This window comes from Gadus macrocephalus, chromosome 5, assembly GCF_031168955.1.
Source record: "Gadus macrocephalus chromosome 5, ASM3116895v1".
Taxonomy (NCBI): domain Eukaryota; kingdom Metazoa; phylum Chordata; class Actinopteri; order Gadiformes; family Gadidae; genus Gadus; species Gadus macrocephalus.
In genome coordinates, this window is record NC_082386.1 from 11,419,709 (window position 1) to 11,440,188 (window position 20,480).

At 42.8% G+C, this 20,480-nt stretch overlaps 2 protein-coding genes across 6 annotated transcripts; one reads left to right on the plus strand and one right to left on the minus strand.

Moving 5' to 3' along the window:
- Positions 1–129: 129 nt before the first annotated feature.
- Positions 130–2,038, plus strand: erg28 (ergosterol biosynthesis 28 homolog). Of its 2 annotated transcripts, none has more exons than XM_060052275.1 (5): positions 130–277; positions 517–672; positions 1,077–1,167; positions 1,286–1,404; positions 1,551–2,038. In XM_060052275.1, the coding sequence occupies exons 2-5, from the start codon at positions 537–539 to the stop codon at positions 1,637–1,639; spliced, it is 435 nt and encodes a 144-aa protein (XP_059908258.1). In that variant the 5' UTR covers positions 130–277; positions 517–536; the 3' UTR covers positions 1,640–2,038. The 2 variants fall into 2 exon arrangements, with proteins under 2 accessions (XP_059908258.1, XP_059908257.1); XM_060052274.1 differs by having other exon boundaries at positions 149–277; positions 501–672.
- flvcr2a (FLVCR heme transporter 2a) lies at positions 2,034–20,393 on the minus strand. 4 transcript variants are annotated; one of them, XM_060052265.1, is made up of 11 exons: positions 16,237–16,341; positions 14,349–15,327; positions 12,879–13,020; positions 10,935–11,075; positions 10,125–10,192; positions 9,602–9,705; positions 8,489–8,599; positions 7,625–7,730; positions 5,667–5,778; positions 5,269–5,333; positions 2,034–3,259 (listed from the first exon to the last, which is right to left on the minus strand). In XM_060052265.1, the coding sequence occupies exons 2-11, from the start codon at positions 14,904–14,906 to the stop codon at positions 3,197–3,199; spliced, it is 1,470 nt and encodes a 489-aa protein (XP_059908248.1). In that variant the 5' UTR covers positions 14,907–15,327; positions 16,237–16,341; the 3' UTR covers positions 2,034–3,196. The 4 variants fall into 4 exon arrangements, with proteins under 4 accessions (XP_059908248.1, XP_059908246.1, XP_059908247.1 ...); XM_060052264.1 differs by lacking the exon at positions 2,034–3,259 and adding an exon at positions 4,195–4,314; XM_060052263.1 differs by lacking the exons at positions 14,349–15,327; positions 16,237–16,341 and adding an exon at positions 19,609–20,392.
- Positions 20,394–20,480: the final 87 nt, after the last annotated feature.

The following is a 20,480-nucleotide window of genomic DNA, read 5'->3' on the forward strand; positions in this document are numbered from 1 at the left end:
ATATCAGAGACGTTGTGGGCGGAACCACAACGGCCCGTACTACAGGTGATCGCTAGTGGTGTGCAGCGATTGGCTGGATGATGAAACAAGGCGGGACCAAATAACGAACGTCCATTCTATGAATGGGGCGACGCCATGACGCCATTTTACGGACATTCTCATTGGACGAATTCAACGTCGAGGATTGACAGCTCTGTCCGTGCGACACAACATTTCATATCTCATCATTCTTCATATTTCTATGACATGGGGACATTGTAACGCGACAAGTAAACAGGTAATGTAATCTATACGTGTTCGTATTTAACATGGATATCTCCATGTGTATGTATCTCTAAATATACTGAGCACGCTAAATTGTATGATTAGTCCATGTTATACTTCCAATGGTTCAGTCAAATGCAATGTTTCTTTACATTAACTCCTCATAAAAACATAAGCACATCGGTAAACATCATTAGTATTTCCTTTGTCTATTAATGGTTGCACATTTGACACAGAACTGTCGTCCCACAGGTATATCGTATTCGCCAGTCATGATGAGTAAATTCATGAACGTGTTGAGGAGCTGGCTGCTGATGGTGTCGCTCATCGCCATGGGGAACACAGTGCAGAGCTTCAGGGACCACAGCTTTCTGTCGGAGAAACTTTACACAGGGATGCCACAGTTTGGTGAGAAACGTACTTTCATGTCTTTTTAGCAGTTAAAGGAAAAATGTGCATTAATATATGTGAATTTGTGTAAATATTTCTGTTTATATGTATTTGTGTACATAGGGCCTGTGTGTGTGTGTGTGTGTGTGTGTGTGTGTGTGTGTGTGTGTGTGTGTGTGTGTGTGTGTGTGTGTGTGTGTGTGTGTGTGTGTGTGTGTGTGTGTGTGTGTGTATAATTATTAAGCATTTATATATTATATAATGTATTATATAACATTGCTGAAACTTGGTATGTAGTTAAAAATTAGGTACTTCATAACCAATAAAGTACAAACCAATATACGCCTACAAAGGTTTACCAATTTCTAATCATGATAATTATTATAGTGATTATTATTAATCTTATTTGTTTCCCAATCTAGTGAATGGTCTCCAAGCACGAACATTCGGAATCTGGACATTACTAGCTTCTATTATACGCTGTGCGTGTGCCATCGACATCCACAATAAAACGTAATATTGACCAACAAACAGCCTACAGCAGTCTACTCTGTCTGATGAAATATTCGAGATGATCTATACCTCAGATCCAATGCAAATAAAACAAAGAACCTTGCCTTGATTCTGCCAGGCTCTACCACATCACCCTCTGGACCTTTGTGCTGGCGCTGGGTCACTTCCTGTCTGAAGCCTTCATCTACAAAACCGCTCCCGTCACCATAGGAGTGATGGCACCGCTTATTGTCGCTAGTGAGTTCTTCGTTATACTGCATTACCACCACAATATTTTTTTTTTTACCAAGATGCAATTTGCAGACTTTAGCGAGTGCGTTACTCGTAACTTTGAGGTATTTAATGAGAATAAACTTGATATATCTTTGGTTGTTTCTCTCAAGGCGTTTCTATCGTGGGGATGCTGATTGGATACCAGTGTATTTCCGAACACCAGGAAGAAGTTACAGTGCGACAGAAGAAGCGGAATTAAATAAACACGTGGAAAGAGTCCCGCCAACTCACGCCCTAGTTACTGCTTTAAGCCTGAGAACAGGATTCTCAGCAAAGTCAGACTGGGGACATGTTGCATAATGGGTTTAACTTTATTTTACCTTATCCACGTGTTTGGTATTGTATTGTGATGTTCTAGATTTAATATCAGTATCACCTAACCCAGTTTTGAGAATGTTATGATTATGCAACTCCATTGGCTTTCTTGTCAAGAAAGCCAATGTCAAGAAACATTTGACATGCAGGAGAGTATCTTGGTGAAAAATTTTGCCATCTGTTGACCAATTGTTTGAAGGGTAATGAGAAATATAAGCTCTTGATGTGTATTACAGAGTAATCACAGAATATTCACCAATAAACCTTTTGAGTACCAGTTTCATTATGGTTGTATTATTGCTTTTATTTCATACTTTATCAAAACAGGTAATTTACATTAATATCACCAATATATTACATAAAATCCATCCACTGTAAATGATTGAACACAAGTTGTCTTTTCAGAATCATGCATGTCAATGGGTTTACAATGAATATTTCCCACACAACCACACCAGCATATTTAAATAACAATAGTAAACAGACTTAGGTTTCACCTTTAAAATGTAGTCAGATGCACGGGCCTAGCCCGCAGATTGAAAGGTGATTAGAGATATGTAATTGATTCATTTGAGGAGGCCGGTGATGTGCTTGAAACAGCCATCACAGAAATGGCAGTGTTTAAAGTAGAATTAGAATACACATTCTTAAATAAGAACAAAGTAATACCTTTATCAATGTAAAGAATTGGAATATTCAGCGATTCGAAATGTCAGTAAAATATTACACTTGATTAAAAATATTAGAAAAATAATTTGGCGAGGAGCAGGTAAAATAAGAGATAAAGAACACTTAAATACAATCATTCTTAATAAATGTGTCAACAATTATACATTTCAAATTGTATTTGACAACACTCCCAAACCAACAGGACTAACACAAAGAAATGATGTGTGCAATTACAAGTGCAACTGATGCTACTACACATGACAGTTTGAACACATTTGTACCAATGGCTGCTTTATTCCATCCAGCATTTGGCATGAGGGCCACCCTCCGGTTCCTACATGGCTGAGAATGGTTGAGCCAACAAGCTCATCAACCACTAGATAAAAGGCTTGGCTTTCACCAGTTCGGGGGTTCACCGATAAGGAGGGAAATCATTGGTGAAAAGATGGAACCGTAAGCCTTTAGGGCGGGGTCGTTTCTCATTGCCGAGGTAGAGTTTCACTCCGACTATCTGATTGGATTACTTAGCAGCCATTGCGTGACACTTTGGTCACAAGTCCAACCAGTATGATAGTTTTAGTATAAACACACATCCTATCTTATTCAGTTTGTATGTGTTCCTCTTCAAATGAGCATTTAGGGAAAGCAGCTTGCTGTTCACCACCATTATGTTTGAGTGTGCACCCGAGTAATTTGCCTGCTTTCGTCATGCTGTCTGAGGCTGTGAAGAGTCGTCCGGCTCCTTAGACAAGACGTTTAGAACAAGTCTGCCTCACAACCTGGCCTCTTTCGGTGTTGTAGGATTATCGACACCGTCATCCAGGCTTGATTTTTTCTGTGAAATGTATGAAAGATAAGATTAGCATGAAGAATAGTTCCCTATATCAAACATGCATGTAAATACATATTGACTTGCAACTTACATCAAAACATTAAGCTAATGTGCCGACTAATTAAAATATATGACCTGGAAACAATTAATCAACAGCCTTGGCAGAAAAACAAATTCCACTGAGGTCAAAAACTTTTAAAGTTGTTAAATGTGCATTGATGTCCAGTTGTAAGTAAAAGGAGAAAATAATAAAATGGAATCGCCCAACCATTTATCACATAACCATTTACCACATAATAAATTAGATTAGGTTACGAGGTTAAATAAGGCTTTACTAAGATACTAACATCTGAGATGATCGATCAATAAATCATTGATTGAATAAATCAAACTAAATGAAAAAAAAAAGTCAAATCACATACCCTACATTGAGTCCTTAGAGAATACTAATCAATCGGAACACCACATTAATGCACATGCATGACAAAAAACTCATAAATGAATACATCACTGCATTCATTTTAACTGGATAAAGTACATAAGTTAAGATGTGCATGACCTCACCAAAGAGATACCCCAGTGAGTTAAGAGGTTTATTATCCAGAACGATACAGAAGACTAGCCTTCACGACTCACAAATAAAAGTCTGGTACCGCTTAGATCATTCTAGATTTCCAATAGGCGTTATCTCTGGGCTCGGAACCCTGGCTAAATCACAGCCTTTACATTGGGGTTAAAGTTACAAAGTGGAGAAAATTCCACTGGACAAAAGTATTTATCATCATTAAAAAGGTATTCTCAGAATATGTATCTCATCTGAGTTGAACTGTCTGTATTATATTATAAAGATAAAGTGTAATTTGTTTCAATGTGTATTTGGGATATTTGAACATGTGGTCTTTAGTTTTGCCTCAACATCAGACACCAGAAGGCCCTACCTGAGCTTATGTGTGCGTTCTGTTTTAATGAGGCGGCGGGCTAGTGTCATAAGCGCTGTTGCAGAAGCCCCCGGATGATGTGGCCCCGTACTCCCTCGCCGAACACAAGGAACCTGTGGGCTGCAACCATAGCTTGGGGTTCAGGCACCGGTATCCACGGTGCCTGAACCGACCTCTCGTCAACCAACAAAACCCCAAGTTAGCATACATTATGCTTACCGCTATATACCATATGCTAACCACTATATACCATATTTTACCTGCCTACCCCGTGCTAACTGCTTTTCACCCTGTGCTTCCTTTCATATTAATAGCAGGTATATATCCATTAGCACAGGGTAGGCCTATAGCAGTTAGCATATGGTAGATAGCCTGTATGCCATCTATGTTATGCCTACCACCTGCTATACACTATACACCATATAGCTATAAGCACTTACCATAAGCAATTGTAACTTCCTATTATAAAATAATAAATAATGTAGGTGAATCTATAATAACTTATAATAACGAAAAAAGTGAGCTTTAAATCAAAGGCTTGGGAGTTTTATTAGTGAGACGTCATTTAGTTTTAGTTCAGAATGTGCTGAAAAGATAGGGGAAATTTTTAAGCGCATGCAAAGTGTGAATTAATTTGTTTAAAATGGTTGTGTGGTTAATGTTCATATTTTATCTTGGACTGTTTAGTAGTGTCCCAGCAATGTTATCAAAACAGATTTTGTTTTTGGCACCATACAAATAAAAACAAAAAAAATCGAAGCTGTAACAATGCTCATCCAAAAACCCAAAAGCAGGAGAAGCCTCTGAGGCCTGTCATTGTGGACGCCAGCCCAGATAGCCTTCCGATGCCACTGAAGGCAGCCTTGCAACCAGGCAGCCATTCCATCAGACAGCCATGCAACCAAGCAGCCATGCCATCAGACAGCCACGCTACCAGGCAGCACACCTCCTTTCAGAGGATTAAGTGTCTGCTCCAAGACAGCCATAAAGTATGCAGCCATGCAACAGAGCACCCCACCTCCTCCAAACACACGCACAGTGGACACAGACACACACACAGACGGGTATACTTACGCTCCCCCTCTGTGGGTCACATGATGCATTGGCATTTTGCCGTCGAAGATCTGACTTAATGAATCCTGTTGTAAAAACACAATGAAGGCAATAAAACAGCGAGTATTCATGGTTTTACAGCATGATGGAAAAGTAAACAATTTTAGTGTTTACAGGGGAAGGTGGAAATCAGTGTCCACTTGAGGGATAACACGTTATAAAAAAAAATGTTATAGGCTCAATGGGAAAAACATTAATAAAGCAATACCATCGTTAAGCCACTAGGGGGCAATGCAAGTACACGGATGCCACGTGTTAACGCTATGCATACATGGGCCTATCCTGATATTTAAAAGCACAATATATTTTGTTAGACATGTTAGACAGAAATAGCTTTTGAGAGGTTAGGTGTGCTCTACCTGTCAATATGGTACCAATGAGTAGGAAGACGCAGAGGAAGATGTTTCCAGCCAGTGTGCCCCATTTATCCATGATCTTTCCTTGGCTGATAGTGAAAATGATTCCAAACAGCTGGAGGGATATTTGTTCAAAGGTTACCATGAGAGACAAAACAACTTTCTTTTTTAAATCACTGGTCCCATCGACAGGTGCCTGAAATTAGTACAAGTAGACTTCAAAGAGGTTGTCATTTTATTACAAACACAGGGGCCGTCGTAAGCCCAGGGCCCAATCCCAATCCCCCCCTAGCCAAAGTCTCATGGCGAGCAGAGCAATATTTTGTGTGACAACGGTACGGGACTGGGAGGTATGATGGGTCACAGAACAGAGCCTGTGCCTCTGATTTGGCAGTGGTCCGCAAAGGTCCACAGCGGTCAGCTTTTGCGTGGTCAGTGCCTTTTAACCTGAGTGGCCCCAAGCAGGGTCCTCTTTGTGTATCGTATGGCCACACTACATATTGGGCTGATATCTTCTGCCCATGTCCTGCAAGGCGGAGCAGTCGTTAGTGTAGAGTAAGACCTGTGTTGGTCCAACGAGGAGGACCTCAGAGCTGTTGCTCATCTTACTACTATAATAGCAGGCCTTTCGCACCAGTTACTCTAGTTGGTCATGTGCGCGTGTGCCAAGCAGCCTGCAGCGCACACACACACACACACACACACACACACACACACACGTCAAGACATTATGTTTTTAAACATAACGGCTCCACCATCGGCACGCGCAGGTAAGAACACACGCGCGCACACACCGCAGCGACACTCGCCCAGGTAATATGTTTTCAAACATAACTGCTCCGCCAATCGACAAACTCTCCCAGGTAAGACGTTCTGTCTATAGACTGTATTAATTGCGGCAGGTCGTTCATTTTGTCATATAAAAACCGTTAAATTCAAACATCGCGCAGACTGGCATATCAACACACAAGTCACGTGATCTTAAAGAGACAGTGTCCCTAGAACACAACGAAAACATCTCAATAGCACAGTATGGTGAATAATGTCTATAGAGTCCACCACAAGACTACACTTTGTTGCTCAAATGTAATATTACTCTCCTCGTTGAGCCTCCCGAAATGTCTTCACACTTTGTTGCTCAAACGTAGTATTTCTCTCTACCTTGAGCCTCCCCAAATGCCTTGCGATATTGATATCCCCCTTCCCCCCTGCGGACTGTTTTAGTTGTTTTATTTTTCTTATGTTTTGTGTGTATGCTATGTGTGACTGTAGGCTCCTGCTGCCTGCCTTGGCCAGGACACTGGAATAGGTGTTTAATCTCAACGATAATTATTATTTTCCACTAACCAATAGTAGTTGCCTTGCAAGTTAAAATGTCAATGCACTTTTCAGCCCTGAATAACAGTGAAAGCTATTAAATAATTGATTTGCATGCATAGTGTACTACACTTTCCAGTGAACAATTACCCCTGTTACCATAAATTGACTATATAATGTAATCAATGCTCAAACACTAGCTGCTTTCAGACGCACATGTAAGTCCTGATATTCTCCTGATGTGCCGTATGTGTGAACAACATATCCTGACATTAGTACCCTGAAAATCTCCTGAATAATACTACCCCCCTGAGGTAGTATTTTCTTCTTAGGAAATTTAAATTACCTTATATGTGAATGAGGAGTAGAAAGTCTGTATTTCTCACACCACTTCAAAGTTATTTAAATGTTGTCACTGCTTTTAAGAGTCATATGTGGTGAATGAATGTTATACTTTGTAACATTATAGGCAAAATTTTATTATATTATGCGCTCAGAAATTTGTTACATTGTCGACTGGGGTTTCCACATATTGCTACGGCTTTGAAAACTCTAGTTACACTAATTACACATAACCTTCAGTGGTTTACTGGCAGTGTGAACAATCAGTTCTCACCCCTCCTCCCCCCCAAACACACACTAACCTGAGCAGAACAGTTGAGGAGGCCTGAGGAGGTGCCCTCCGACTCTGGGTAGGTCAGCTCCACAGCAAATTCAAACCCCAGAGGCAGGTATCCAGTCATGAAGAACCTGCATCATCCCGGGTCAAAGACAACTTATTACAGGCGAGATTGTACCTACAGCTTGTGATGGGTCAGGGCTTTATATCTGTGATGTGTAGGTGACCAGTGAGTTTGTACGTACAGCTTCTGATTGGTCAGGGCTTTATATCTGTGATGTGTAGGTGACCAGTGAGTTTGTACCTACAGCTTGTGATTGGTCAGGGCTTTATATCTGTGATGTGTAGGTGACCAGTGAGTTTGTACCTACAGCTGGTGCTAGGTCAGGGCTTTATATCTGTGATGTAGGTGACCAGTGAGTTTGTACCTACAGCTTGTGATTGGTCAGGGCTTTATATCTGTGATGTGTAGGTGACCAGTGAGTTTGTACCTACAGCTGGTGCTAGGTCAGGGCTTTATATCTGTGATGTAGGTGACCAGTGAGTTTGTACCTACAGCTTGTGATTGGTCAGGGCTTTATATCTGTGATGTGTAGGTGACCAGTGAGTTTGTACCTACAGCTGGTGCTAGGTCAGGGCTTTATATCTGTGATGTAGGTGACCAGTGAGTTTGTACCTACAGCTTGTGATTGGTCAGGGCTTTATATCTGTGATGTGTAGGTGACCAGTGAGTTTGTACCTACAGCTGGTGCTAGGTCAGGGCTTTATATCTGTGATGTAGGTGACCAGTGAGTTTTCTGTCTCACAGCAGGACACCCCTGTGTCCTACATGCCAGTAGACCAATAGAAACAACCGGATGCTGTCACCATGGTGTTCATCAATACGTACCCTAGAATGGCGGCGGTCAGAAACACGACCCACATGTGGCCCAGATTCAGGGTGAAGGAGTAGACCAGCATCCCGATGAAGGTGAGGAGATACACCGCAAAGGTGGTTTGTCTGGAGAAGAAAGGTAGAGAAAACAAAAGGTTGCTTTGAGTAGAGGGGTTTCACAATGCTGAATATTACAATTTAAACCATCTTAAATCACATGCATTGTGTGCAATCATAACCGCTTTCTTTTAATACATTTTATTCAAACTATATAGTTGGCACGAGGAATTCAGTCATGGATAAAAGCAGAGTACACCGACCAGAGAAGTCCCCTTAATATTAACATCGTCACATTTCAAAATAACACACAAAACTTTTTTTGGATTGTTTAGACATAATATAATATTTATATATACGCACTGTTTTTCGTATTAGACGTTTCACTGGATGCTTTTAGGAAAAGCAGGTGGTTGGGAATGCCTGCCGCACAGGTGATTACGGTTTGAATTGCACTGCTTCCTTAGATCAGAATACACCTTCCATCTAGCCAAGAGCGGTGCTAACAGCTAGACACAGACCCCCTTCCCAAAGGATTCCTTCCAGTGGCAGCTTTGTAGAAAAAGCTTTTATTGACGGAGACGTCTCCAAACAAGCTTCTTCATCGACTGTGTCGAGTGAAGTCCTTGAGGATGAAGAAAGAACTGACCTTGAGGATGAAACTATGGGCTTCATGATATTTTAAGCGGACTGATTTGTGCAAAAAAAAAAAAAAAAAAAAAAGGTAATTTGAGGTAAAATCCTCTACATAACCCTAACCCTAGATATTGCATCTTCCCTATAAAAACCCTTGGGGCCGGCTGTGCATAGCTTTGACATATGGTGTTAGGGAAAGGGGATCTGGCACAGCAAAGTTAGCGGAAAGTTAACTGCAGTCCTAAATTAATTTAGGCTCATCCACAAAAGCACGCCTAGAGACTGAGAATAGAGCTCTGTGTGTACAAGATAACTGTGTTTGTTTATCTTCCACCTCTGAAACCATTGTTGGTCTGTGCTTGAGCAAACAGCACGGGTCCACCTACCCGTCTGAGAGTCGTTTAGCCTCAGAGTTCATCAAGTTAAACCCCTTACTTGTAGGTCTTGGTTTTGTCCATCCATATTCCACAGATGAGGGACCCCACCATGCCGGCGATGACAATCGTCAGCCCGATTCTACCAGCATTCACCTCTTCACCCTAGGAGGGAAACCTCAGGTTAGCTTGTGGCCTTCTCAAACCCATCATCTTATCAGGAAGGACCTGGTTTATCACACATTAACAGGAGTCCACCGCCTGATCTATGCGTCTCAGTCGTACATTTGGTTATTTATTCAATCGGTTCGTCTCCCAGAGATAAATAACCCAGGCAGGATACTGCTTTTATGAGGCGCTATGTTGACATGGAGCATAGCATTAACCAAATAATACTTCTGCAGAGGAGAGATAATAACATTAACAAACTGACCGAAAGACAGATATACAAATATCAAGGGATCCCATTATCAAGAACTCCTTAAATCATCTACGACACCAATTGCTTGATCAGCCGGTCCGAGTCCATCATAGCCCGAACCTGAATGAAGATGGAGATGGCAGTAGTGGGAGCTGGAACTCACCGGGTATTGCTCTGTGATCATTCGGTTGAGCAGCGTGGACACGGCGTAGAAGCAGCCCACGTTCAGCCCTGCAGAGAGCAAAGATAACACCATCTTACCAGTTCCATTATCTCTTCTCTCACACACAACTTGTTAGCAACAGGTTGTTACAAGTAACAAGTAACAAGTTGTTACTCATCAGCTGTAACCGCAAGTGAAGGAACGAAAAACATGTTTATTGCACTATTGCTCTCTTTCTAATTATAATAATTATTACTGCTGCTATTCAATTTTCATTAAGATTTATATTTGTTTAAATTGTATTACGTTTACAGATAATATATCTTGTTTGCTGCTGCTAGGCAGAGGAGCCAATAAAAATAATAGTAGTACCGTATATTTGTATATAAATAATCTTGAATCTCTATAGCTTAAAATATAAAATAAAATGCATCTCTCAAAACAGCTGATAATTACCTTCTGATTATACCACATTATGTCATTATCAGCTGACTTACGGTCTGTATAAACATCTACAGGCACAATGCTGAAATAATCAGTGATGCATGGACGTGCGAACAGGAAGCAAACAGGACTATACATCTACAGCGTGCCTTTGTTTTTTCAAAACGATAATAATCTAAACCGTCATCTCTTACAAACAAATTGATGGAGGATGTTTTGGACTGCATCCTTAAATCCCCCCCCCCCACCCACCCACCCACAGCCTAACATACATTATTGTGTCCATGTTTATTATGTCTGTCTGTCTCTCTGTCTGTCCTCTAACTCATAGTTTGAAGGGAGTTTGATAGAGAGAGAGACCCCCACCATAGGTGAGCACCAGGAGCATGAAGGACTTGTTGCAGAGCAGCCTGCCGATGGAGGCCTTGTAGGAGTACTGGTCCGGGGAGAGGCTCCTGGCCTGGGCCTGGGCCTGGCTGGGGGGAAGCTCCGGCTTCTCCTGGAACACTGGAGGGGCCCACAACCACAAACGTCATCTCTGTCCACGTGGAAACAGCCTCCTCCACAGTACACACACTTATTGTCAAATGCCTTGTGTATTTTTACAGTGAAGATGATATAACCAAGAACTTATACGCATCATGTGTGTGCGTGTGCGTGTGTGCGTGTGTAACCCGGCTCCGGCACAGCGCCCCTGGAGGCCCAGGGGAGAGGTGATAGATGGGGAATACCGCCCATTTCCCCCAGAGGGACCAAGTGTGAAACACCTGAGCAGCAGGTGGAGAAGCAGGCTTCAAGAATCTAATGTGGCTCTCGTGTGGAAAAACTGGTCCTCGAAGGAGAGGGACACAGGAATACCCTGAGGTGATTCCACCCAGAGGGTCACAGGAATACCAGCGGGACGGGATTCCGCCCAGTGTGGTATTGTCTCTGTACACGACACTCTACTGCCCTACTTCTGTACTGTCTCTCCTGACATGTTACTCATCTCTCAATGATGAAACCACATATCTGACAACATTTGTGCCCTTGTATTTTCTATATTACATTGTAGCCCTCAATGAAGAATTAACAGTGATTATTGCATTTCTTTGCATTTTCTAAAATATACGTCCTGTAATTAACATTACATGTTTAGTGAAATAAAGGAAAGAGGCAATGGTGAATAATTACATCTACTCTGATGTATGTCCATAACTTGACTCATACACCTTGTAAGCAAAGCTCCAGTTACATGTTTTTGCGATTCCCCGGCCAACTCATAAACATCACTGATACGGTACAAGTCTGTCCTCAGATGAACCCATTAAACTACACTCTCGTCCCTCTTCTTCACACACTAGGGAACCTCAATTACAGTAAGTGTTCATGGTCAGTCAAAAGTGTTAAGTTCACCTTTTGTGTCATTTCATTACAATCGCTGTGTTGCGTTACCAAGCATAAAAAAGGAGATGAGCAGAGAGTGAGAGCATTTCCATTTCTAACTCGTATTGGCTATCTTTGCCTTTCCATGTCTCTCTGAATTATTGACACGGTCATTTGAGCATGACCGCAAGGAAGAACAAGCACAAACAATTACACTATATCCCTCATTAATGCAACAAGGCTCTGCTGGATGGGCATTTGTAAAAAATATCTTCACATGGAAGATCTACGGATTGCCCTAGAGAGTACTGGATTGACATCCTGTATTAACCAAACCTAATCCAACCTAACATAACCCAAACCTAACATAAACTAAACCAAACCAAACATGACCAAACAGAAACCAGACCTAACATAACCAAACCCAACCTTAATAACAGTCAACAGACACCGGCCTACTTTCTCAAGGTGCATTGTTACATTGGTGTGCTTCTCTGACTGCCGGTCAGTTCCACTCCCATGAGGGAGTTAGAGCAGTGATGTGACTGAGCCTAGGGGCGGAGCTGAGTTATGGCCAGAAGCAGCAATTACACCGATTACCATGGCTGCTGCTCGCCCAGTGGGTTGTACAGGGCTGTTGTAGACAACGAAGCTCAGACAGTGTGAAACAGTGGGAGGACCGGTGAGCGGGTGAAGAACAACAAACACCAGAAAAGAATACCTCAAACAAATCAATGTGTGTCTTTGCTTCTAGCCCTACACAATCTCCATTGTAACAATTTAAGTCACAAAGGGAAGCGTAATTTAATAACATTTTTTATTCCCTACACACTGGAGGGTAAAGGAATCAGAGATTGTCTGGACTGTGGGATTATTACAAAGTAAGCAAAATTTAAATAGAAGAATTTGCTGTGACGCTGTTCAGCATGTGCTCTGAGGACTTACCGATGACCACCAAGACGAAGATGAGGGTGGCCACGCCAGCAGTGATGTAGAACATGACGCCGATGTGGTACGCCAGCTCCTCCACATCGTCCACGTTGGGCACCAGGATGGGGGGCAACAGGAACCCGATGGCGATGCCCACCTTTGGGTGATGAGGAAAGCAGAAAACGTGTTGATTAAACTTAAGCATCTCCACACACACACACACACACACACACACACACACACACACACACACACACACACACACACACACACACACACACACACACACACACACACACACACACACACACACACACACACACACACATTGACCCACTCAAACAACTTAAATGTATGGCAAACATGGAACATGTTAGCAGAGAGAGATGGAATCTAAGTTGTGAGCGAGTAAAGCACAAACCACAAAGCATTGCTTGGGGCCAGTCAGCAGGTGCGCGTTACAGAACAAATGCATGCGTTATAAAGAGACTGTTTTATTAATGCTAACGTTTATATAAAGTACAAAGGAAGAGACAGGGTCATCAGGGTTGCACTGCAAACTCCTGTCGCGTTCTGCAAGAACGCTTCTTTCCCTGATACAAATTAGAAAAAACGTGGGATGAGTTTGCAGCTAAATAGCCCACATAGTTTAGACAATCTCTCCTTTTACACCACACATTACGACTCGACCACTTCTCGAGTCAAATCTGCTGAGGAACTGTTCTTCTGCGTTAACCAATGTTCTCTTTGGCCCGAGATGTAGGTCCCCTGTTGTGAACAAGGCACCACCCTCTCAATATGAGCAGTGCAACCACGTCCCAGCTCGTCATGTAGTAATGTAGTTTAGTTAATGAAGGAACACAGGGCTCTCTCCTTAGATCACTGAGACGGACACTTGTAGCATGCATTCTGCCAAGCCAAAGGAGTGTGATCGTTGGGAGACAGAGGTTTGAGTGTTGAAAAGTCAGTTGTCCTGGCTCCTAATATGAATTAAAAATACTGCTGACTTTTACTCAAATCAGGTTAAAGTAGACAATTTCCCCCATCAATATGTTCAAATATTTGCATCCATAATATAGACTCTCTTGTGTAATGTTTGAGGCAGTCTCAAAAAGTAGAAACCAAACATTGCAGAAAAGTGTTACCCAAGCAGAGAGAAATTCACTTCTGGAAGCCCAGTGACTAAAGAGAAACAGATTGTATTAAGAGGAGGAAGAAATTAGTTTTTGCAAGGGAAAAAACATTAAAGGAAGGCGATCATGCATTAAGGAGGGCAGATGGGGGCAAAGAAAAGATCCCTAAAGCGTAAGCAAAGCATTGCTCTTGGAAAAAGTGCTGAGCCACATCCCGCACATAATACAGCCACAGTAACCTATCTTGCAAAGCATTGCTCATACACACCAACTCAGAAGAGTACCACGGTACACTGAGGTCAACACAAGTTGGCATGCAGCCTATTTGAGCGCAGTGGATACGAAGACACACCTGGTTTCCCAAAACGCCAATGGAACAGGCGGTGGAAACCTCCTGCTGGCCAAACCACAAGGAGGCCAGCCTGGACGGGATGCCCAGGAGGAACACCGTGCCCACCGAACACACAAACTGTCCCAGGAAGGTGACGGCGAACATGTCAGGGCGGGCCGTGCTCGTCTTGATCCAGGCTCCGATGCAGTTGAAGGCCGAGCCCGCCACCACTACATCCCGGAGCCCGCGGTTGTCCAGGAACCAGGTGACAGGCAGGATGAGCGGAATGTACGTGAGGAAGTAGATCATGGACAGCCAGTCGACGCGGATGGCGTTCACGCCGTAGAAACGCACAAAGATGTTGCTGATGATGCTGTACTGAAGCCACATGAAGGCGTTGCTCATGGAGAACGTGCCGAAGACGAAGAGCATGAGCCAGCGTCGTTTGTACAGCCGAGTCTCCATGAGGGGGAAGAGAGGAGAGCCGGCTGGGGCAGAGGGCACGGTGGATAGGCCATCCTCCTCATCCTCCTCCACCTTCAGCTGGTGGTAATTTCCCACCTCGTTTCCCCGCTCCATTCGCTCAGGGTGAGAGTCTACCGCTAAGGCCTGGGAATTACTATCCAACCAGTTTGGATGTTTGGATACTCGTAAGTACAGAAGAGCTATTCCTCCATTCTGTGAGTTTTTGAGAAAGAAGTACCCTCTTGTCTTTGAGTTAGCTCACAGAAGGTGCTCCTGAACACGACTTCCTGAATAGTAACTGCTGATAATTCAGGCAAATAGTTTAAATACAGCGTGTGGTGTTCCAGAGCTCTGAACAAGCCAAGCCTGTTTTGCTCTGACACACTTGGCTGTGTACTTTAAAAGTCATGTGACAAAATAATGGTAGAACTTGTGCATCTCTAGAGATGCCCGCCTTATTTTCTAGGTTGCACTACTCGAGGACACCTGGTGTATGTAACTCAACTATTACTATTGAAACATGGCAACTATGATTCTGTATTATGTGAATGGCAATTATGGTGGGAAGAAAAAGGGGAAGGCAAGACAGAGAAACAAAAGTCCACTGAGAATGACACTCCACAGACTGCAAAGTCATCAGAAATATATGCACCATATGCTGACGTCCGTTGGACATTGAAGAAGATTCAAAAATGGTTTGAAAATATAGTACTTTTGGCATGAGAAACAAACTCTTTTGAAAACTTGAGAATGTTCATGTTTCTCTCACACTCGTCGTGGTAGACAAACCTTTGATAGAAAGTGTCATAGGCCTGTACGTTATAGGATGATAGGTCCTAAGTCATGAAAAAAACTAACCTTCTTCCGTGTTGTTAATATTTACATGGGTACACTATTGAATAGATGTCCAAGATATTTTAGCAGCGCTATTACGCGAATTCACTTCATTTATATCCCCCGGTTACTTCCAAAAATGAGGATGAAAAAAATAAAGCAAAAGCATATCCTATCAATTACCAGTGGAAAACTAGGACGATATTCACAATAAACTAAACATTATCGGCAGTTGTAACGATTGCCAGTGCATGCGAGTCTTGTGATTCGTGTCTCTCTAGTGTTAACGCTGTGCGTCCTGCAACCGAACAGACAGAAAACCCGCAGAAAAGCAGCGTCATCATGGTTTCTAACTAACACATTGCTTAAGTCAAGAGAGTTAAAGTCACTTTATGTTTACCCCACCTACAAAACTGCCCAAACAAACCACGATATTAGCTATTATAGACTTTTGATAAAGTTGTTTGAACACAACATCGAACCAAGACGTCGACAGCTGACTAACACAATTGGATGCACTTTGTTTGAAGTCTGATTATTCGGAGTGTGAGCTCGATAAGATAAAAGTCCTCCGGAGTTGAGTGAGGGGAAAAATAAGAGCCTCACATACCTGGAGCCAAGAGCCTGATCAACACTACAGCAGCAACACTGAATACCCACGACAGCGGAACGCCCCACACGTCATTTCCTTTACTTGGTTCGCTGTAAAATGCAGTGCGTGTTTTTTTTTGTTTACACGCGTCTGTTTGTGCTTGCATGCATGCATGCATGTGCGCGTGCGTGCATGTACGTGCGCGCGTGCGTGTGCGTCATAACACACAAACTCATAACATCCTCTAAGCATCTACTCTTTACGCATCTCTCATCTACAGACAAGAGTTGCAAACCCAAAAGTCGGTTTGAGAGGAAAGACAAATTAAATAAAAAAAGAAATAGGTAGAATAGGATATAATATTCTATAGATTACATTATATATTGTAGAAACTTCAGCCTACTTGGACGTCCGTGCAAAAACTACAGCAAGCCCATAAATAACATGGCAAAATGTAGACCGCAGAAAGGCTGCAGACTGAACGCACATGTGTCTCAACGCAAACTTACTTGATTCCCTGCGACTGCGATGGAGACAGCGGTGGAGACCTCGTGGGAGCCGAACCAGACCGACGCTATGCGGGAGGGCATTCCCAGTATGAATACCTGGGCGAGGGCAGACGCAAACTGGCCGAGCGTCCCGACCCAGAATAAATCGGGCCTGACACTGGCCACCTTTATCCAGGCTCCAAGGCAATTAATTGAAGAAGCCACGATGGCCATCACTCGGAGTCCGTTTTTATCCAGAAGCCAGATGGCCAGGAATATGACGGGGATGTAGGTCAGCATGAACACCATTGACATCCAGTCTATAGCGAACGAGTTCACGTTGTAGAATCTCATGAATATGTTATTGATTATTGCGTACTGGATCCATTGAAACGCGTTACACATGGAGTAACTGGTAAAGAGAAACAACATCACCCAGCGTCGCTTGTACAACTGTGTGTCCACAGGACGCATGTTTTTGCCTAATACCACAATTGTTCTATCGTTTGCATCGGCCTTAACATCCATTTCCCAGTTGATATAAATAGGCCTTCTTAAACGAAAATATAGGCTACAGATTCCAACTACTTCACTCACTGCATCGATTGCATGAAAATAAAAAGTAAGATCCTCAATCTACAAAAGCCCACTGCTCTCTCCAACATAAAGATAATAATGATTCCACACTGTCGTTTCCACGGTTACAGCTCATTCAAGCAGGCCTACTTCTGCCGCGTAAAAACAAATCCAGTTAATTGGCTACATTACTCCACCTATAAGAATGGACGCATAGGGCTCCCCTACCCCAATATGATTGTGAATGATGAAACGGGCTACGGCGTAATCCACTCACACTCAATCCCCCAGAATACCGAGAATGCTTTAACTGCTGTTGATTAATCGGTTCGTCTCCCTTGCTAATTCGTTTAAAAAATGTTGAAGGTATCTGTATTTCTCAATCAATACGCCCATTTTTGAAAGATAGCCATAGGCTACCCATCTTTGAATTATGTGGCCTTATGTGTTGTTTAACGTTCCTGGTTTAATATGCTTTTGTTATAGTTTATATCTCTAGGGTAAAGTTATATTACTTATAAAGTTCAGAAAATTGCGTCAAACTCAATAATCTATTAGAAATAAAATGTTCACAATCAATCCTCAAATAAAGATAAGATGTTGTCATCTAATCAGATAAGGAGTTCCTTCTCCTACTGTAGCCTATGTCCTTCGCTGGCAGCTGCTCTGAACGTTTTTTGATCGGTGAAATTGTTCGGTCTTGTCATTGCTCGTTGGACAGTAGCCTATGACAAAATGCTTGATTCCCCCCGTTTTCAGATGTTGGTTTATGTGTTTCCGTTGCCTGTCACGACTTCTAAGAGAGGTTAAAGGCACCCAGTGCAACTTTCGAGGCTTAAAAATAAACATTAAATTTCTAGTCTTTTTTACACGTAGTAAGTTTCAATAACTCCATACCATTACATACCGACATTTAAGCAGCAAAGATGAGACGTCGTTGTGTGGTGAGAACTGATACAAAATCGATAACAACAATGCCGCCATTTTCTTTATTTTTTGTAACGTACAATAAATAAAGCAGGCTTCCAGTCAATGGAAAAATGGCTTCTCCCCACCGGCGATTGTTGTTGTTTACGATTTTCTATCAGTTCTCACCACACAACGACGTCTCATCTTTGCTCCTTGAATGTCGATATGTAATGGTATGGAGTTATTGAAACTTACTACGTGTAAAAAAGACTAGAAATTGAATGTTTATTTTTCATTGAATGTTTACATAAAGTTGCACTGGGTGCCTTTAAAGGCACCCAGTGCAACTTTATGTTGTGACTACTAGGACAGATGAGACTTCTAAAAGCAAAAAAAGCACTGGCCACATCATAGTTGTAGAAAATGCCCCTAATTAATGTTTAGATACACCAGTCTCCCCTCCAGCAGAGTAAGCCCAGAACAGTTTCACTGAGTCTGTTAACGCAGTTTCAACCCCTCCCCAGAGGGCTATTATCCTAAGGGAAAGGGGGGCACAGTTTCACCCCCTGAGGCAATTGGTCCTTACGTCAAAGGTGGGAGATACATACATAAGGGCCAGCAATTCCTGCACTCTCACCAAACAGATCTATACTGTGGGAGTGTGTGACGTGATGGCTACAGACAGGAGAATACCACAGGCTGCCACCAGCCCTCCGAGGAGCTGCCACTGCTGAACCTCCACCCAGTCCGTCCAGACACCCCTGCCACGTCCACCGACACCTCCACCAGCCCAGGCCGTCGGTCTCCAGGTTGGAGGGGGAGGGTGGGGTGCTGAGTCAGCCTGGGGAGGGGTGAGGCCCATTGGGTTTAGGGGTTGGTTTTTAGATGAGGTATGGTAACCCTGAGAAGAGTTTCTCCCCTGCCTCAATGTGGTGTTGTGGGTATGTGAGAGTGTGTGGACAAGGGCTGGTTCAAGCAGACTTAGCTTGATGAGTCAGATGAGCCAGGTAAACTGGGGGAATTGCAGCATGCCAACCTAATTATAACACACCCATTTGGATACATACATTGAATGGAAATTAGAAAAAAATATCACATGACTTGGCAGAGAGAGAGAGAGAGAGAGAGAGAGAATAATAAAGAATACTCTGACGGGACCCCTGGCCCCTGCGCACTCTGCGCCCTTCATTTGCTATCATATTTTATACAGAACATTACTTCTGCTTTTCATTTGATGTTTCTGTAAGCCTTCCCATAATAATGTTACTGTAAGCCAAACATAATGACCCTCATATATAGGGACTTTGACTTAAGTTTGAGGTTCACCCGAAAAATAAACGAACTGATAACATGGGTTACCCATGTTATTATACGACGTTATTGATGAAGAACCCATGATGGGTGGCAGATTACTTACTTGATTCCCTGCGACTCCAATGGAGGAGGCGGATGAGACCTCATCGGGGCCGAACCAGACCGACGCGACGTGGGAGGGCATTCCCAGTATGAACACCTGGGCGAGGGCAGACGCAAACTGGCCAAGCATCGTGACCCAGAATAAATCGGGCCCGACACTGGCCACCTTTATCCAGGCTCCAAGGCAATTAATAGAAGAAGCCACGATGGCCATCACTCGGAGTCCGGTTTTATCCAGAAGCCAGATGGTCGGGAATATGAAGGGGATGTAGGTGAGCATGTACACCATTGACATCCAGTCTATAGCGAACGAGTTCACGTTGTAGAATCTCATGAATATGTTATTGATTATTCCGTACTGGAGCCATTGAAACGCGTTACACATGGAGTAACTGGTGAACAGAAACAGCATCGCCCAGCGTCGTTTGGTCAACTGTGTGGGAGGCATGGTGTTTCCTAATCCCAAATGTGTTCCGTTGTTTGTTGTTCCGTTGGCTATTAACACCCAGTCTGCTCGCTCCAGCAACAAATTATAATAATTACGAAACCACTGATTATAAATAGCGCCCTCAATACTTGAACTCTGAATATAGAAAAACCAAAACATTGCTATAGCAACCATCAAAAAGTATGGTTCTCCCCAGCATCACGAGACGTGTACATATTTGACGAAAAGAAAATTCAGCATTAAGAGACAGCATTAACTCATTAACTCAAGTACTTTCCTTCGTCCAATGAAGTTCTGCTGCCGGCTGTTTCTTTGAAGGAGTCCCGTTTATTGGGCACCAAGTACTAACTCCGTCCAACTAGAAACTCAACCAATGAGAAGAGAGTATGCAGGTGACTTTGTTTATGATTACCCTATGTGGTGTA

Coding starts and splice junctions, on each gene's coding strand:
- erg28 (XM_060052274.1), top strand. CDS start 242: ATGACATGGGGACATTGTAACGCGACAAGTAAACAG. Junction 278..500: donor GTAACGCGACAAGTAAACAG/GTAATGTAATCT, acceptor CATTTGACACAG/AACTGTCGTCCCACAGGTAT. Junction 673..1,076: donor CACAGGGATGCCACAGTTTG/GTGAGAAACGTA, acceptor TTCCCAATCTAG/TGAATGGTCTCCAAGCACGA.
- flvcr2a (XM_060052262.1), bottom strand. CDS start 20,229: ATGGTTGCTATAGCAATGTTTTGGTTTTTCTATATTCAGAGTTCAAGT. Junction 11,076..12,878: donor CTTCGTCTTGGTGGTCATCG/GTAAGTCCTCAG, acceptor GGGCCCCTCCAG/TGTTCCAGGAGAAGCCGGAG. Junction 10,193..10,934: donor GCTCCTGGTGCTCACCTATG/GTGGGGGTCTCT, acceptor TGCTCTCTGCAG/GGCTGAACGTGGGCTGCTTC.